This window comes from Xiphophorus maculatus, chromosome 10, assembly GCF_002775205.1.
Source record: "Xiphophorus maculatus strain JP 163 A chromosome 10, X_maculatus-5.0-male, whole genome shotgun sequence".
Lineage (NCBI taxonomy): Eukaryota > Metazoa > Chordata > Actinopteri > Cyprinodontiformes > Poeciliidae > Xiphophorus > Xiphophorus maculatus.
This window is the reverse complement of record NC_036452.1, coordinates 8,906,019-8,925,294: the sequence shown is the minus strand read 5'-3', so window position 1 is coordinate 8,925,294 and position 19,276 is coordinate 8,906,019. Positions and strand designations below refer to the sequence as shown.

General features: G+C 37.7%; 3 protein-coding genes across 3 annotated transcripts; 2 read left to right on the top strand and 1 right to left on the bottom strand.

Moving 5' to 3' along the window:
• Positions 1–875: 875 nt before the first annotated feature.
• samd8 (sterile alpha motif domain containing 8) lies at positions 876–7,692 on the top strand. Its single transcript, XM_023340320.1, has 6 exons — positions 876–1,075; positions 3,263–3,838; positions 4,711–4,806; positions 5,310–5,427; positions 5,512–5,662; positions 6,457–7,692. Exons 2-6 carry the CDS (start codon positions 3,282–3,284, stop codon positions 6,759–6,761), a joined length of 1,227 nt encoding a protein of 408 aa, XP_023196088.1. The 5' UTR covers positions 876–1,075; positions 3,263–3,281; the 3' UTR covers positions 6,762–7,692.
• A 975-nt stretch (positions 7,693–8,667) lies between these two features.
• On the top strand, positions 8,668–13,985 carry LOC102226544 (voltage-dependent anion-selective channel protein 2). Its single transcript, XM_005794600.2, has 9 exons — positions 8,668–8,779; positions 10,416–10,487; positions 10,562–10,611; positions 11,131–11,283; positions 11,374–11,426; positions 11,513–11,740; positions 11,866–12,016; positions 13,160–13,217; positions 13,295–13,985. Exons 2-9 carry the CDS (start codon positions 10,421–10,423, stop codon positions 13,384–13,386), a joined length of 852 nt encoding a protein of 283 aa, XP_005794657.1. The 5' UTR covers positions 8,668–8,779; positions 10,416–10,420; the 3' UTR covers positions 13,387–13,985.
• comtd1 (catechol-O-methyltransferase domain containing 1) lies at positions 13,986–18,907 on the bottom strand. Its single transcript, XM_005794599.3, has 7 exons — positions 18,760–18,907; positions 17,679–17,803; positions 17,476–17,581; positions 15,496–15,614; positions 15,169–15,223; positions 14,450–14,583; positions 13,986–14,372 (listed from the first exon to the last, which is right to left on the bottom strand). The coding sequence occupies exons 1-7, from the start codon at positions 18,839–18,841 to the stop codon at positions 14,220–14,222; spliced, it is 774 nt and encodes a 257-aa protein (XP_005794656.1). The 5' UTR covers positions 18,842–18,907; the 3' UTR covers positions 13,986–14,219.
• Positions 18,908–19,276: the final 369 nt, after the last annotated feature.

Here is a 19,276-nt window from a genome sequence, read left to right as displayed (position 1 = left end):
GAATTTATAGGGGTACATTGGCAAAGAGTTGGTAATTATTCTGATACTGCATGTCCAGTTGTTACTTACAATTGTCATTATTATTATTATTATATATAAGTAGATTTTCGTGTCATGTTATGAGAGTTATTTTGTAATCACGTTGTCTATGAAATACAATTTATCTGTTGGCTCTTTAGCACATTATATTGAACAGGCACATGAATATTATAACATTGTGGTAATTATATATATTTTTGGTTAATTATTGAGTCAGTAAATAATAGATTTAATTAAACTGAGATAAAGGGTAGGATTAAATAAGTGTTCACTTCAGTTTTCAAACTGAAAAGTAGTGGTAAACTACTTATTTTGTTTTTGGTTATGTATGCATGTATTTTATCCTACTGATTGTTTTATTGTTTTTAAAAGCTTGTTTGAAATAAATAAATAAAACCAAATGTTGCGATTTTACTCTACCTCTCAGGACAGAAAACTGGTTAAGATGTTCAAAAACAATCCTGGATCCACCTATCCCAATGTCATACAACAGTGAAGCTAGTTTTAAACCCAAATTGACTGGAAGACTTTCTGGCCAAGAAAGAAGTATTTATTCTAAAATTAGGCCCTGTAATAGTAGTAGTTAATTTCTAGCTACCTGCATGAAAAGAAAACCCTTTCCACAATGACAATGAGTCTTATTGGATTTGATAAGTTTTTAAACCTCAGAACACTATCCCAACTGTTAAGAAAAAAAAACATTAAATTACAACATTTTCTCGTAATTTTACAGCATGGCATAGAAACACAGATGCTGAAAAAACGCTGCAGTATCAACTTTGACCACCAGATGTCAGTGTTGATCAGCTTTAGCTAAAGCTCTTTCTATTTTTTTTAAGTGCGCATCTATTCTGCACATTAGCGCACTGGCTTGTCAACAGTAAGCTAGTCAGCGCGAATCTTGGCCAAAAATGATTTCCTCCAAGCTCGTGTTGCTTCATACTCCGCTAACAGGGTGTCGGTTAGTTTTCGAGAGATGCCGGTTAGTTAGCTGAGTAAAGAAGCTCCGTGTCATCTTCAGGTGCATCTCAAACTGGTGAGTGAATGTTAAGAACGTGTACAGAGAAAGCTATCATCCGTTAGCTCGATTAAGCTAAGATAGATTTTCTATAAGACATAGATCGCAGGCGATGCTTAGGTTTGTTTTCACGTTTTTGTCAGACAGAAATTGTGTTTGCGTACAACCTGACCGCCCAGGTCAAGTTGCAGGATAAAAACGGAGCAACAGAAGTGGTGGCTTAGACCTCCTCTTCATCATATTTGCTTACCAGTGATTTGAGCTGTTGTGGGTAGAGGATTTCGAAAAGCAGTCACTCAGCTCTACAAAGAAAATAAGCCTCTGTATCTTCTCATGTTAAAACATCAGAGGATAAGCATGACAATTTACTCCATATTAATGAATGATATTTACAGATGTTTACAGATTTACAGATGTTAAAGTCAGTCTTCTGTTGAAGTATCCCTTTTGATACTTAGGATAAACTTCTCTGTTCATTTTAGGGATAAGGATGTGTTGGGGTTGTAGTTTCCAAGAAAAGGCATACGATATTTCTCTCATACAGTACATACAGCTACATAGGCAAAATAGGCAGTAATGAGATTCGGTACTCTAAAATACAGAACTTTGGTATAATTTATTACACCACTAACCGTAATGAATGGCTTAATTTAAAAATGAAGCTATGAATAATCATCAGTCTTTTGATGATTATTCTGCAGTTTTAGAATATGCAGTCAATAATTAACTTTCAACACCTTTTTAGTAATGTTGACATAAAAATCTGTTGTTGTCTAAAGCAGTGGTTCTCAAACTTTTTTCAGTGATGTACCCCCTTAAAAACATATTTTTAGTCAAGTACCCCCTGACACGGGCAAAACATTTTTGGAATTAAAAAGAGGTACAGTGCTGTAAAATCACTGTCTGATTTATTAAAGCCAAATAACTTATATCAGTGAACCTGACAAATACATCCATATTGCAAACATTACATGGTTAAACAAAAAAGAAAAACAGAAGACGGTGACCACCAGGAAGGTATAAAACCAGTCAAACCGTTTTATTTTAAAGGATATTGAAACTAAATACTGAATATAAAATTCAGTGCATGAACACACATTTATATTTTATCGAACTTTTTTCAAACTAATTTTTCCCAAGACTTATTATGAGGAGCCTACTGATTTTTTAAAGATATTTTGAAAAGCTTCACGTACCCCCTGCAGTACCTCCACGTACCCCCATTTGAGAACCACTGGTCTAAAGGTAACTTGAACTTCAGCAATTGGCCCTGGATTACATGTTAGAATAAAATTTGTTCTCTTTTTTTACCATTCATTTTAATGAGTGTGTTTAGATTGTCGATAGGACAAAAATGCAGTCTTAAATGACAAATCTGTTTTCAAGGGCCCAGCCGATTGTACCATTACCAAGTATTGGTATCTAACTTATTTTTAAAAAGAGTCTTGTTTACCTTTGTCACAAATTTTATTAATATTGGTTATTTTCTACTCTGGTTGCCTTATATTCTTGGAGACTCATTTCCCTTCAAACATGGGACTGTAGGAAATTCCTACCATTGCGTAATTAACTTTATTGATATATTTAGCAAAGAGAACACGTCAGTTTCTCTATATGGGCATGAGTTTTGGTTACCAAATGATTGAACTATTTTTTCCTCTACCATTTCCTCTGCAAAATATGTGGTCAAGTTTATATGCACAACACATTCCAGCAACAAGGCAGTTCAACGTGCTTTACATGATGAAGACATAACGCAATAAACAAACAAAAATGTATCAGTGGCAAAATAAAGAGAAGTCATGAAAAGTTGTGATCCAGATTAGAATTTGTCAATGTTATTATTAATCAAAGGCAACTCTAAACAAATGTCTTCCGTCTTGATTTAAAGGAACTCAGCGTTTCCTTTCAATAGTTGACTCATCATGATTAATCCGATTAATCGTTTCAGTCCTACTTTGAGTCGTAAATGTGGATAAGAATGCAATCATTGCATTTTTCTGTTGGAGTTCAAAAACTACTATCTCACTCAAACGGCATATTGTTTCTTTTAAGGAAGAATAAAACTTATAGTCTCCAGGTTGGTTCTTAAAGAAATGTATTTATTATAAGTAACCTGATCTGTTTGCTTCTCCTTCTTAGCCTTGTTCGGTGTTGTAGATACAGTAAATACTTTGCGTTCACACTGAAGTCTCATTGTTTCAGCCTTCGGCGTGAGAAGAAAATGACCCAGCTTAGCGTCCGTCACTGGACGCCTAAACACGTAGCCAGGTGGCTAAAGGAAGAAGGCTTCTGCGACTACGTGGACCTGCTGTGCAACAAGCACCGGCTGGATGGCACCAGCCTGCTTGCCCTCAGCGAGTACGACCTGCGCTCACCGCCTCTGGAGCTCAAGGTGCTGGGCGACATCAAGAGGCTGATGATGTCCATCCGCAAGCTGCAGAAGCAGAACATGGACGTGCTGGAAGAGTTGGGCGTCCCCTTCGACGGCCTCTCTCCGTCGAGCTCTGGGAGCAACTTGGAATGGTTGTGCAACGGAGACCCCGGCAGAGACTGCGACAGCACCAACACGGCTCCGGTGGGGGAGGAGTATCAGCAGTACACCAACGGGAAGTACAAGCAGCAGATAAGGCGGCTGGATCCCGAATACTGGAAGACGGTGCTCAGCTCCGTCTACGTGGTGTTTGTGTTCGGGTTCACGTCCTTCGTCATGGTCATAGTCCACGAAAGGGTGCCTGACATGCGCACCTACCCGCCACTGCCTGACATTTTCCTCGACAGGTTAGTGCTCACAAATCCTGATTTATGACACAAAGAAATAATCAGTTGTGAAGTGCGGCAGAGTGGGTGAAACAAGAATCTATATTTTTGATGTTACTACTGCAGTCTTCCGTCTATTGTCCTCACAAGCTCCTGATGAGGAAACTCAGCTTCAAAGAGATCACAGAGAGTTTTTAAACTGACCTTGTTTGAGGTGCGATCTACTGTTAAAAAGCGGCTTTGAGTTTTCATGGAAATGTTCCGCCTGATCAGAGAACAGCTGATTTCAGGGAGCTGCTTCAGGATGCGTTTGGGGAAATAAAACATGCTGATGTCAGTTATTTTATTTAGTCCCATGATTTTCTTCCTAATGAGCAGCTTTAAGGAGAAGAATACTTGAAAGTAAATGTTTTCAGTCATGTTTTGAACCACACCCCAATTTCTTAATATTGTGTTTAAATGTTTTTTGTTTTCTGGTCAAAGCCTTAAAATAAATGAATATGTTACTACAGCTGAATAAATCTCACACAAGTACTCAGTGATAGATTTAACAAAAAAATAAAACTAATTCAGCATAAAATACTTTTAGATTTGTTTTGCAAACATTTCCAGTATGCTTTAATCTGTGCTGGTCCAGCTCACAGTGTTTATTCAAATTTGTGGTAGTGATGGAAAATTTCAAGGAGTGTCAACACTTTGCAAGGCCTTGTGGCTACAGGAAAATAGAAGCACGTTCTGTCTGTTTGGTCAGGCAGCTGGTAATAAAATACTATCAGCTTTTTAAAAGTTATTCTATTTGTCGACACAGATTCATCTTTTTTATTTTTTGTTGAAGGCATGTCAGGTATTTTTTGTGTTTTGTTTAAAAAAAATGATTTTACACTTTTCAACAGCGTGCCAAGGATACCATGGGCCTTTGCTATGGCTGAGGCATGTGGGGTGATTCTCTGTAACATCTGGCTGCTGGTTTTGCTGCTGCATAAACACAGGTAGTATAATCAATCAGTGAACAGTTTAGGGTTCTAGAAGGTGGAGGTTATAGCTTCTTTAGTTTGGCTTAATATGGATTTTGAATAGTTTTTCTAGTTTATTTAGTTGTCTTTAATTGTCATTCAAGCTTTAGACTTTAGATGTGTTCATTTTTATCATTTTTTAAATTATTTTTAACAGATTTATCACTTTTATCAGGATTTTAGTCCATATGTCTTATGTTTGTCCACTTCTACTGTCATCTAATTCAACATCAACACATAGTTCAATACTTTAAACTTATCTGTTGAAAGTTGCATATTTCTGTACCTCTTTCTCCCACATTTACCCTGGTTTAACTCAGATTGTTTTGCAGTTATCTTATTGTCTACTGTTTTTCTTAGATCTAAAGCCCTTTGTTTTGCCCTTGTTGTGGATGAAAAGTACAATAAAGACTTAAGAACATTGCCTGACATTGGATCAGGCAATCAGAGCTCAATTCCCTGTTTGCGTCGACTTGCAGGTCCATCCTTTTGCGACGCTTGTGTAGCCTGATGGGGACAGTTTTTATGCTGCGGTGTGTAACCATGTTTGTCACCTCCCTGTCTGTGCCTGGGCAGCATCTGCAGTGCACAGGAAAGGTAAAATTGGCCCATTTTTCATCTATTTTCGTCCTGTCTTAGATACAACAATATTTAATGGTCTCACTTCCTCCATCATTGTAGATGTATGGCGACATGTGGGCCAAACTGCAGCGGGCCGTGGCCATCTGGAGTGGTTTTGGGATGACCCTGACCGGTGTGCAAACATGTGGGGACTACATGTTCAGCGGCCATACTGTTGTCCTCACAATGCTCAACTTCTTTGTCACTGAGTGTGAGTAAAACAAAATATATTTCATGTACATTGCCCTCTACAATTGCTGGCACCCCTGGTAAAAATGTATAAAAAGTATTAAAATGGATTTATATTTAATGCAGTAACAAAATCTTGTCTGAAAATAAATTGATCCTGTTGTTTCGGATTGTTATCCTGCTGAAGGGACCTGATTATGACCTGTTTTTGGTAAAAAGTATCATTCTTTACCAGTTTTAATTAAAAGTATCTTTACGTTAGAAAGTTTGTGATGTCATGCACTCTAAAATTCCCAGGGACTTTGGAAGAGAGAGTCCCACAGCATCACAGAACCTCCGCCATACAGAACTGCAGGGATTAGAGGCTCCAAAATTATAATCACAATATTGCAAGAGCATTTGCAGCATACTATTTAAAAGAAAATTAGTTAAATATACATATAAAATTTAATGGAATGATGAATAAGTTAACCTTACACAGGACAACAACCCTAACAATACAGCCAGAGCTTAAATGGAATGGTTTACATCAAAGCAAATTCATGTTACAATGGCCCAGTCAAAGTCCAGACAAAAATCCAATAGAGAATCTGAAGACTTTTGACTGACCTTTAACTATTTTGTAAAGAAAAATCGGATAAGTTTTCACTTTCTACAAACTTTTTTTTCAGATATAGGTAAATGTGTTTCTACAAAGTATCTACTGGGGCTGAAGTAAAATGGAATCCATTTTAAAAATGTTTTGACAATTTCTCCTCCAGTATGAAGCATTTATGGGTAATATTAACAAATACGTTCTTCTTTTCATTCGCTCAGACACTCCACGAAGCTGGAACTTCATTCACACCTTGTCTTGGGTCCTCAACCTCTTTGGGATCTTCTTCATCCTGGCTGCCCACGAACACTACTCCATTGACGTGTTCATCGCCTTCTATATCACTACCAGACTCTTCCTGTACTACCACACTCTGGCCAACACCCGGGCGTACCAGCAGAGTCGGCGAGCCCGCATCTGGTTCCCTATGTTCTCCTTCTTCGAGTGCAACGTCAACGGGCCCGTCCCCAACGAGTACTGCTGGCCCTTCTCCAGACCTGCCATGATGAAGCGGCTGATTGGATAACAAACTGCGGCGCACCTGGGTTTTTTAGTCTCGTTTTGTGAAGTTGCCAACTGTGACATCCTCGACAAAGACGCCCGATGTGATGCTCAGAGCCAAACCTTCTGTTAGTTTTGGAGTCCACCTCTAACTTGCTTTGTCATATCAACAATTTCTAGGTGGATTAGGCAAAGTACACTGCAAGCTCAATCATGTTGTTTAAAAGAACACAGTGGAGTTACAGCAAGAGGGAAATCTTTTCATTCTCATGCAGGATTGCATATTTTGTAGCTTCTGACACAAGTCATGCTGTTAGTTGACATTTGTGATCTTTAGGCATGGAAACTGTCAACATCTGTATTTCCTGAGGTCATATTCTTTTCACTGTTTAACAAGGTCTAATTTATTAAGAAATGTCATTATCAGCCAAATCCTTGGGAAGAAAACTTTTCTGCTGTCTCTAAAATATGTCTTAAGTATTTCCTTGCCAATTAAGAGATTTCACTCCATCAAAATGTTTTCAGATTTCTTGTGTATCGGTGATGAAAGAAATCTCCATGCACTATAAAATTACAAGACTAAGACCAATTTTTGTGCGCTTTCTGATATTATTCTTTTGACTTTAATCAGTACCAAACTAACCCCTTTTACTGTATGTGTATATTTATTTTTTAAACGTCAATAGATATTTTTATACTTACCCTCCACCATTGCAGAATCATGTACATTGAAGGAAATGTTTACAGTTATGTTGAATTGTATGTTTGAAATACAGTGTGTTAAGTGTAGACTTTGATTTGTGCTCTTTCATTGAGAGAATGTTGTCGTTGCAGATTATCTGAAACATGACGTATTGAACAATCCAAAATATTCTTTCATTAGAAAGGTTGATGTATTCAGCGCCTCATCGCTTATTTTGTTCAGTCATTTCTTTCATTAAAGAACTGGAAAACAACTTTTTTGTCTTTGTCTATTGTACAAACTTTGAAAGAATATACATTTTAGCACAACTTTATACCTTAAAGTTAAGAGGATGTGAACAATTTTCAATTCTGATTAATTGAAGGTGATGTGTAGTGCTAGTTGTCTGCCACACTTTCCACCCTTTTTTTCATATTTTTGCCAGTCTTTATTAAATTTATACCAATTTTAAATCAGGCTTCTTTGAACAATTGCTCTATTGCCACTCTATAAATATAAGATTTGTGGAGTTCTTCAGTGTGTTTCTTGGTTTTGATGATAATGTTTGCAAACAAACCTCTGAGACCTTTACAAAACAACACTATTTATACTCAAAATTTCACACAGGATGACTCTTTTTAGCAGTTAAATTAATTCTGGGGGTGATTTTTTGGAAGTCTATAGAGTAAAGAAGCTGATCCTGCCAGATGTTATAGTTTATTGTAGGTTAACAAGGTTAATTGTTGGTGAGAGAAAAAGATAACCTTTTTAGGAGTGACCCATCCGTCATCAACTCATATTCCCCATATTAAATCGGTTAAACACTGATTTAAAATGCCATATTTATTTTATATGGCATTTTGAACTTAATTCAAACTGTTGTAAAATTGAATAAAACCATCTTTGGAAAGACTTAACGCAAAACAAAAATAAAATAAAAATAAAATATATATATGGACATCTGTATATTTTAAAAGCAAGCTAAAATCATGAATCATCATATTAGCTTTATGGCTACGTTTTAGCATATATTAGTTACCATGGTGACTTAGATATCTTTCTACTGCCTGTGTCCTCCAAGTAAAAATTAGTCATACAATATTTCAAAACAAAGATAAAATCTTTTACATTTTATGTTGAGTAACTCGTAAAATAGATTCCTAAATTAACCAGATAAAGAGCAATAACGTTTCCATCTCCGTCTGATTTTTATCAGGCGCTAAATCGACAGCTTTATTCTGGGGTCCTTCGGTGCCGAGGTCAACAGAGTGTCTATGCAGTATCTCCTCCATATCGTCCTTACACCGGCTACCTCCAACCTTTGCTAATCTCACCGGTAGACCGAATAGCCGTTATTCTTGGTAAGTAGTTCTCTCCTATGCTTTTATTTTGTCGTGTTTTGTTTACATATAAGCTCGTTAGGGACCAGTTACCTAATTTGAAAGCCGTTAAACGCCCCCCCTGGCTCACTTTCCGAAACTCCTTCATAACAGTGGGAACGACATACTCAGACTGCGGATCATAATGGGCGAAAGCTAGCTTGATTCACGTCGAAAATGAACAAAAATAGTCCTAATAAAACCATCTGGGTTGAATGAAATTGAAATTACTTGTCTGTATACATCATTTTAATGCAACATGATAATCGGTTGCTCTTCCTGTAGTAAAATCCTAGCTGATATTTTACTGTTCAAAAAGTAGCACATTGGCAACATGAGAAAAAGGTGTGACTTCGTATTTATTGTAGCAGGCTGTGGGGAGCTGGAGCCTTTCGGTTTAACCTTGACTGTTTGACTTAATCAATTGGTACCCCTAGCTATACCGACAGTCCACTTTCATTCAAACTGTTCAATTGATTTATGTAAAAAGGAAGCCTGTATAATCATTCATCCTGTCTGTATTCCCATTACTTTTAAATTTCATTAGAAATTATGAGTGACATCTAGTCTTTGCACTTTTTGTACTTTTTGACATCTGTGCCTTTTTGTACTTTTTAGACACACACAAACTTCTCTGTGTTTTGTTGGGATTTTATGTGATAGGCTAACATTAGGTATTGCAGAATTGTGAATTACTGGATAACTGCAGCTGTCTCAGGACATGGCCACCCACCTAACCTGACAAGCAGGGTGAGGACTGTATTAATCAGAGAAGCATCTGAGGCCAGTGGTAACTTTGGAGAAGCTGCAGAAATCCATGGCTTAGGTGGGAAAATATGTTGACAGCACAGCTATTGCTCACGCACTTGACGAATATGGCCTTTCTCAACCTGGACACAGCATGTGTACAGTGATACATGCTGGTGGCAATAGTATACTGTGAAGCTACCAATCTTCAGCAGGCTCAGGAAATGTGATCATAAAGATGGAGCTTAATACAAGGCAGTCCTGAGAGAAAACATTACAGCAGGGTGCCCAAAGTCGGTCCTCGAGGGTTGGCATCCTGCATGTTTTAGTTCTCTCCCTGGTTTAATGCACCTGGATCCAATGATGGCTCGTTAGTAGGCCTAAGAGGAACACTGACATGCTGAAAAGGTTGTTGGTATTACCAGGGAGAGAACTAAAACGTGCAGGATGCCGGCCCTCGAGGACCAACTTTGGGCACCCATGCATTACAGAGTTGCAAAAGACTTGAGGTTAGGGTAGAAGTTCACCTTCCAGCAGGATGAGGGTGCTGGCTTTCCATAGCCCTGGCTGCTAATATACAGCCAGGGCTATGGAAAGTAACTCTGGCTGTAGTTTGATTACAGTTCATTATTTCACTTCACATTTATTCACTACATAGTGCTGGCCTATTCTTAAATTCCCAATAAAATCCATTAAAGTTGGTGGTTGTATCGTGACAAAAATGCTGTCCATAAAATGTTTGTTTTAGATATTGTCTAAAAGAGACAGGTCTTGAATGATAAGTTTAGTTTGGTAACCCATCTATGCAATTTCACAGATGAATTGTTTACTATTTTTCTACCCTGTCTCTTCTGAAACCTTTTTCCAATAGACATAATGGCAGTTCCTCCAGCATATGCCGACCTTGGGAAATCAGCAAGGGATATCTTCAACAAAGGATATGGTAACTAGAAACAAGATGAGACTTTTCAGGAAGTATATGCTGGATGCAGCTGCTCACTGTCTCCGTCTCTACAGGCTTTGGAATCATTAAGCTTGATGTGAAGACCACGTCTTCAAATGGAGTGGTAAGAGGAATTCCCAACCTAGGTCCTTGTCCAGTCTTGTGGCTATGACGAGATCAGGCTGTCATGTCTAATTTACAACACGGAGAAACAGGAAGTTGTGGATTATGAATTAGAAAGTCTTTGATGTCCTTAAAAACAAAAGCAAAATTTATTTTATATGATTTGTTAGGGGTTCTATATACTGTTGCACTGTGGATTTAGAACTGTTTTTTTTTTCTTTTTTTAAAGTTTTTGTGAAATTATGCTGAGTGGCCACTTTATTAGGTAGACTTGCAGGTACCAATCAGCTCCTCTTTTGCCTTAATTTTCTTCTCCATAGATTGATTCGGCAGGTGCCAGAAACATATCTTCTTGTGCTTATGCTTCTTCGAAAAAATACATAGTAGTTTCTGAAATAATTGCCATCAGGGCTGGCCTCAGATCTACACTTTATCAATCAGCATTGAAAGATAAAGAAACTTTCCAATCTACAGTATATTGTCTTCAGCTTTTTGTAATTTTCTTTTATGTTCCTTTCAGGAATTTAAAACATCTGGCTCCTCAAACATAGACACCAGCAAGGTCACTGGCACTCTGGAAACCAAGTATAAGTTGGCAGAGTATGGGCTGACCTTTACAGAGAAGTGGACCACGGAAAACACTCTGGGGACAGAAGTCTGTATTGAGGATAAGGTAAATGGGGGAAACGTTACTCCTCTTGTGATTCTTCCACCACTTTGAAAAGGTTTTAAAATACTTATGGCAGATTCTCCCTTTTAACAGATCACCAAGGGACTGAAACTTCAATTTGAAAACACATTTTCACCCAACACTGGGCAAGTTGGATTTTAATTGCATCTTATTCAACTGGAGTTTTTCCTATGTGTATTCTCAGTGTTCATCTTCTGTTGTATTGCCACAGGAAGAAGAGCGGTAAAGTCAAGGCAGCATATAAACGGGAATACCTCAACGCTGGAGTCGATGTGGACTTAGACTTTGCCGGTCCAACTATCCATGCAGCGGCGGTGGTCGGATACGAGGGTTGGCTTGGTGGCTACCAGATGACCTTTGACTCGGCCAAATCTAAGCTGTCTCAGACCAACTTCGCTGTTGGGTACAAGACCGGGGACTTCCAGCTTCACACCAATATGTAGGTCTCAAAATGAATAACATTCACAAATATTATGTTAACGTCTTGATTTTGTTTTAGGTGCAGATATTTAAAGGTTTTTAACTTTCAAGTGATGTGCTCATCTTTTCTTTCCCCTGACACAGAAACAATGGTTCAGAGTTTGGTGGATCTATCTATCAGAAGGTAAACAAGGACCTGGAGACGGCCGTGGACCTCTCATGGACCGCTGGCAGCAATGGCACTCGCTTCGGAATTGCTGCTAAATACCAGTTAGACCCTAGTGCCTCTGTATCAGTAAGTGCAGCTTTACCTGTACATCTCAAATTAAAATATTGTTGAAAAGTTAATTTATTTCAGTTCAAAAAGTCAAATATGTAAATATGTTAATTATGATGATTCAGTTTGGACATAGATCCCAGATAATGAGATGTCAATCCAACTCCTGGGGAAAAAAATAATTTCTATACCAGCATTATGGGATTATTAGAAAAAAAGTTCCAACTGATTACATTTTATGCTTTGGCAAAAACACATCCTGTTCTTTAAAAAAATGCCTACCGCAATAAACAAATGGAGCTAAATGTGTTACCGACTCTGAGAGTATCACTACATGTATTTGAAAAGTTGGCTAATATTCAAAGCAGTTCAAGCAGCTTGTGAGTTTGAAGTTGCCTATACTCATATAGCAGTGATAATATACTTGTGATGCACACAATTAAAATCGGAGCTTATCTGAAGCTTATTGAAATACAAATTTTATTATGATTTTATAAAACAAATCTTATGGGTATTTTGAAACCTCCCCCCGACCCCTTCCCCAAAAAAACTGTCTTTTCAGAATGTTGTATCCAAGCATGTTAATGGAAAACTTAGAGGAAGAAAAACACGGCAGTAAGCAACATTGATAACTACAGCCCTGAGAAATTCAGGTTTCCTACATTATCACTCAATGTAATCTGTAAACATGTGCCACATTTGTTTGATTGGCCAGCAAACTGTCCTGTCACATCTGAGGCACCGGCTTGTGAATTTCTTGAATGAGGTTTGCTGAACAATCTTCTTAAATCTGTGGTTATCCCTTTTGCTTTTTTTTGCACTAGTTTTTCCTTTCTCTCAACTTTCCATCAATAAATTTGAAGATGAAGATACAGTACTCTGAACAACCTGCTATGGTTACCTTCCTTGTGGAGGTTGTTTATGACTGCCAAATCAGCAGTTTCTCCATGATGGAACAATCAAAAATAATACTTAATTCTTGTGTAATATTCTATATTTTGTTAGACTAAATTTTGAGTTTTCTGTAGCTGGGAGCCATACACAAAGCACTTACTAGCCTAAATAAATTAACTTCTCAGTAATCTAATGTATTGAGATGCACCAGTCTTTGATCTGGATTTCACTTTTTTGAAATCAAGAAAGTTCCTGCTTTTCCTTCAGGCTAAGGTGAATAATTCCAGCGTGGTAGGAGTTGGATACATCCAGACCCTGCGGCCTGGTAAGAACCTTCTCATAGCAAGACAATTGAGACATCTTAAAAAGTGAATATCATTCAACTTACAACCCTTTGTTCAGGTATGAAGCTAATCCTCTCAGCATTAGTGGATGGGAAGAACATCAACGCTGGTGGTCACAAGCTCGGTCTAGGCCTGGAGCTGGAGGCATAAAGAACCGCTCCACCGTTTCAGAAGAATATTAGCAGATTCTGCTCGCTCAGCGACGGATATGTTAACGACGAGGCCAAACAAAGTAGAATCCCAATATGCAGGCACAGATGAGATGGAAACGAGCATTTCCACCAACCTCCTGTCTTTGTGATTCAGCCACATGTATTTATTTATCACTACTTTCCCCTTCTGCCAATTTGTCCCCCACAACAACAGAAAAATGCCCCAGCTTGTTTAGTTTGACAATCCAAAAGTGGTTTCAGAACCTTATTATTCTGCTGCAATGTGATTATGTAGAATGTACAACTGATATTTTGCACAGTAGAATATATAACTTTTATTTAAGCTCTTACTCCTATTATTTTTGCATATTTTGGTAGTGTTGTACTGCCCGTTGGAATTTTGCTGCTCCTCACTTATTTCCAGTAGAGCCTTCTATTGTGATGTCACATTTTTTAGTTTGCCTTTAGTTGCTTGGCAATGCTAAAGTTTTCCTCATTGAATCGAAATCAAGTTCTCTTCTGTTTTAGAGATAACACTAAAAGAGCAGTCTGTATGTTGGCGTGTGTCTACCTGCAAAATAAAATCTTGATATCAGATGGTGTTCTCCACTGAATTTTATTGCAATAGGCAACTTGGTGTAATTCAAAAGGAATGTTTCACTTTAATCAGATTCATTGGCCATCATTCAGAGATTAACGGTCATGAAGACCAATGTGAAAGTTCTGTGTTTAGGCAGAAACTCTAAATAAATAAATCATATTCATACAGCATGTGACTTTAAAATTATCCAGTTTAGAGCTCACAATGGTTTCAAAGACATGATGGAAAATCTACAGTTTGATTGCCAGCGTCAGACCGTCTCCCACTGTGAGCATGCTCAAAGTAACCCGGATGTCTCTGTGCAGCTTCTTGTTCAGCTTGTCAATCGCAACAGTGTCGGCATCATTGGGAGACGGATTCAGCACCCTCCCACTCCACAGCACCTGCAAACACCACAAACATTATTATTATCCATAATAAATGGAAAAAGAATGGTTCCTATTTTCAGTGAAGCTCTCACATTGTCGATAGCGATGATGCCTCCTTTCCTCAACAGTAGCAGAGACTTCTCGTAGTAATTGTCATAATTAATTTTGTCTGCGTCAATGAAGACAAAGTCAAACGTTTCAGTCTGGCCAGAAGATAGGAGTTCATCTGTTAAAGAAAAACACAAACATTAGTGAAAATGTGTGTATGTGTAGGTAGTAAGTCTTAGGCTTTCACTCCTTACTGTTGGAGTTAACTCACTAGATTGTTGTATAACCTCTGGCTGTAACAAAGAAAACCTTTTATTCTCATATTTAGAGGAATTTAAGATTTTGTTCTTACTCATGACTAAAAATCTGCAATTCTAAACCAATTTAGCCGTTGTTACTTATGTCGGTTTTTAGGTATCAACGCATTTGAAACTAAGTCAAACAATCGGAGTATAACTGGTGGTCTTATGAGCTCTTACATGGGAATAACCTTTTGAAGTTTATTTGATCTTTTTCATAGATATTCAAAATCATAAACTCAAACTTGCACTAAACCACATTTGTAACGGGTTGCGTTGCTGATGAGTTACTCCTTATAACCCAGACGGGCTTTTCTGAGTTTTAAGCATATCTGCATATTGAACAAACAGTAAAGTAATAAATGACAATGAGGACTTTCTGTGTCTAAGAAATGAATAATTCCCAGTGACTTTCCCAACATCTGAAGTCAAATTTATGTTATCAAAGACTTAAAGCACTGTACCGAGAGTTTGCATTGCTGGTTGAATGCGGAGATCGATTTTATGTTCAACTCCAGCCTATAAGCAAAAATACAAACATTAATACAGAAAGTCAGTAATCAGAAACTTACATTTACACCAGGCATATACATTTTGGTTCAGTTCACTGCTTGCTTCCAGCAGAGCCAACTGTTTCATCACAACAAGCTGGATAATGATTTCTAGAAGCATATTGAGCAATGTCAACAGAACTACAGACTTTTTGCAACATATAATATAAAAACAAAGCATATACAGTTGATTAAGTCCAGAATGCCACTTGCTGTCATCAGAATAGATGGTTACTGTACCTCTTTCCAGAACGGTTTGCCGATATTCGTGTATTCTTCACTGATGTCACATGCTACCACAACTCCATCCTCAGGCAAGGACAGCGCCATATTTAGAGTGTTGTAGCCTGTGTATACTCCTGTGAATAAAGGGTTAGGGTTATAATGTTGAAATATGATAACACAAAGAATAAAAACTTCAGAAGTAAGTAAATAACTTTGTGGCTTTACAATCAGTAGTTTCCATAACCTGATAACATATTAATAACCAAGTTTCAGAATAAATCAGACATTGGTGTATTTTATTGGGATGATATATGACAGACCAACACAAAGTAGAGCACAATTGTAAAGTTAAAGGGTGGACTGCAGTATTTTCTGCAATCCCTTAGCTGGCTTGTACTAAAAAACAAACAAGCCCTTTTATGTATGTTTTTTAAAAAAAATAGATATAAATAAAGATGCACTTAAGAAATAATGTTTTATTTGGTCAAAACATATTTCAAAGGTCCATCTCTTTTCCTACAGACTAACATGGTGCTACCAAGCTCAGTCATCAGGGTCAATGTCTGCGGAGGTATGTCACAGCGGTGACCTGTGACCCAAATTCAGCCGCTACACTTCTCCTGGAGAAAGCTGATTTCCTGGCAGCAGATGCATCCAAACAGGCTTTTAATCGGCTTTTGAAATGTGTGCAGCGCTGTTGGTCAGGCGGCAGCATCAGAGTGGAAGGATGACAGAACAGATTATATAAGAACGAGAGTGGGGTACTGTTTCAGACCAATTTGACTCAACTTTATGTTGATTTGTGGCCCATTCTTTCTAAAGATTTAAAATTGAATGAAATCAGGTCTGTTCAGCATGGCCACTCTTAATATGTTCTGTAAAAATTGATGCCTGAGCAGACCCACACAAATACCGGGAGAAGATTCCTAAATTTCCAGAAAAAGAAAGCGGTTCCCACTTTTTATTGGTATATTTCAAAAGTATTGTCGGAAACCATTTAAGAATTTTTAAAATTGTTTTAAAGATCCATAAATACTGGATAAAACAATCTTAAAAGGGAAAACGATACAAAACAGTTTCTTCCCCCAGATCTTGGTACTTTGGCTCCTCGCTTTAGACCTGTGGTGAGGAATTCAGCAGTAAGAATTGACGACAGTTACAAATGTGAGAAACTGGTCGATGGCGTAACCAGTTTCACCATCTGGAAAACTGGTGACTTTACCTAGATGTAGGTTTAACTTTAGTTGACTTATGGCTAAAGTTAAACACGTTCTGAGTCAAAGTGACCTTGAAAAGGCTATGGATGTTTTCATTGGCCCCCATATCAATTACTGCAATAAACTTTATGTTGGAGTAAACCAGGGTGCCCTGGCCTGTTGATAAAAACTTGAAGACACAGTCACATCACTGAAGTACTCTATTCACTGGCTCCCAATGTGTTTTAGAGTTGCATCTTTTTATTTGTGACTTTTTACAAACATTACTCAGAGGCCTTCTGTCTACTGACCAACATCTTCCCCAGGTCAAAGTTCAAACAGCGTGGTAACCATTTATTTGGTCCATACCTGGGAAATTCATAGCCTTTACATTGCTTACCATTAATAATATATTCCTGTTTAGAGCTAAGCTAAAACACATTTGTTTAGAGTTGCTTTTAGAACATAGTAGCGCTATGCTAATTTGTTTGTTTTTAATCTGTCTTTATTCTAGTTAGTTACTTTTGTCATATTTTTATTCTTGCACTAATAGAAAGCACTTTGACTCAGGAGTGACTGTTGTAAAGTGCTATACAAATAAAAAAACATTTTTTAAGATGTTTTAAAAGAAAACTTTGTATTGTGAAGTGATCCGGCCTTTCATAGAATAGTGTCAAAAGCCGTAAGAAATCCTTTAACAGTTTTCCACAAATCTTGCATCGTGGTAATACATGCTTTTTAACCTCACAGTTTGTCATCAAGGGAAAAGAAAGTGAAACTAATTTGGATGCCTACTTACCAATCTCCAGTACCTTTTTGGCTTTAATTAGTTTAGCCAAATTGGCCATGAACTGCGCCTGCTCACAGGCAACCATCATGAAGTTCCAGGAGTCCTGCATTGTCCTCTAAAAGCAGCGAACAGAACCTGATCACATACAATTTCCTGAAACCTGATCATATCTGACCACACAGAACTCACAAAAGCAGTACTCCAATACTGACCAGCCGAAGGCTTTTCAGAACCGGATGTTCCCTCAGCGAATGATTAAGCACATACTGCATCAGTGGGTTGTCTTTTCCCCCGACGTGACTTTTGGAGATGCTCATTCTGAATGATTTCTTTTTTCCTGAGAGCAAACATGAAACAATAAGCATCTCCAGAGTCCAGACCTCATGAAATTGCAGTCTGGTATAGGGGCTGTTATTAAATTGAGATGTAATCCAGGGCAAATGACCTCAGAAGGGAAATGAAATTTAAGTATTTGAAGCAACAGACGCTGCTATAAGACAACATACAAAGGAAATAGTGACGTGATTTAATGTTGTAGCTTTATGGAAACATAATAGGTTAACAAGAGATATAGATACTGATATAGAATATTGAGGAGAGCCATAAAGAAACCAAGAAAAACTAAATGGATACGCAATAAATCTTAAAATTTAATAATATACACACTACACATGGAAGTTATCTTTACTGAATGATTTAGCTTTACTAAGTGCAGCATTTGTTTGTATAGATCTGTCTCTCAAATCCATTTACTGGGACATCTTTGTCTCCTACCACAATAGACATTACAGAAAAGGTTCAGTTAAAAAAATGAAATATAGACACACTCTAATAAAATTTAACATATCAAATAGAAAAATGAAAATGGTAAATAATCATTTTGAAAAAACATATTTAATCAAAGTTTAAACAGATGTGTCAGATTTAGGTTTGAGGAGTCCTCGCATTTATAAAAAAACAAAATTGTATTACTTTAAAACTCCAGTTACACTAAAACGATTTCTCCTCACCCTTGTGTTTTTTAACCCTAAATAAATTAACATTTGAAAAACCAACACCCATTCACACACACCACCAGACTAATCCTGAAGGATTTCTTCTCTTTTGTTATTTTTGTTGCACTTAAACACGTCAGATCGATAAATGTTAATATGGACTATTTTGACTTTTTCCCTCCAACTTGTGCGCATCCACGCGCTCGAGCAAACCTGTTCCTGGAAGGTTACCTTGGAAGCATTGTAAATCTCAGACTGCATTAGATTATTAGAAAGAGCCGAACCTCTTCGCTCTTACCAAGGACATATCCTGCGACGAAAACAACCCCGACGGCGAGAGAGCCAACCAGAACCTCTTTGGAAATATTGCGATAAGACATGTTTGCAAAGAGCGATAAATATCCACGCAGGATTATACAGCAGGGCAGCGCAGGCTCTTCCGTGTTGCCTTAGCTACTTTACCGTAATACTGTCAGGAAAATACGACGCGCATAAGATCCAAAAGAACATAAATAACCAATGCCCAAGAATATTAATAATAAGGAAAGACAACAGGGAAGTATTAACTTAGCCAGAAGTCAATTATAGTTATTGCTTGCAATCGAATGAGCAAGGTAGCGTTACTGGCTGCAAAGGCATAACGTAAAACGCAGCTCAGTCCTTTAAACAAAATGTAACTCACCACTTTTAAAGTTAGTAAACCTCCTTCCCCAGACTGCAATTACTGAGGCGATTCCTTCTTAAATGAGCCCCGAAAACCTGTTAAGCCAGTGTATCGTGTGTCTGACAGTGATCATGTGACCCGCTGAAGCTTT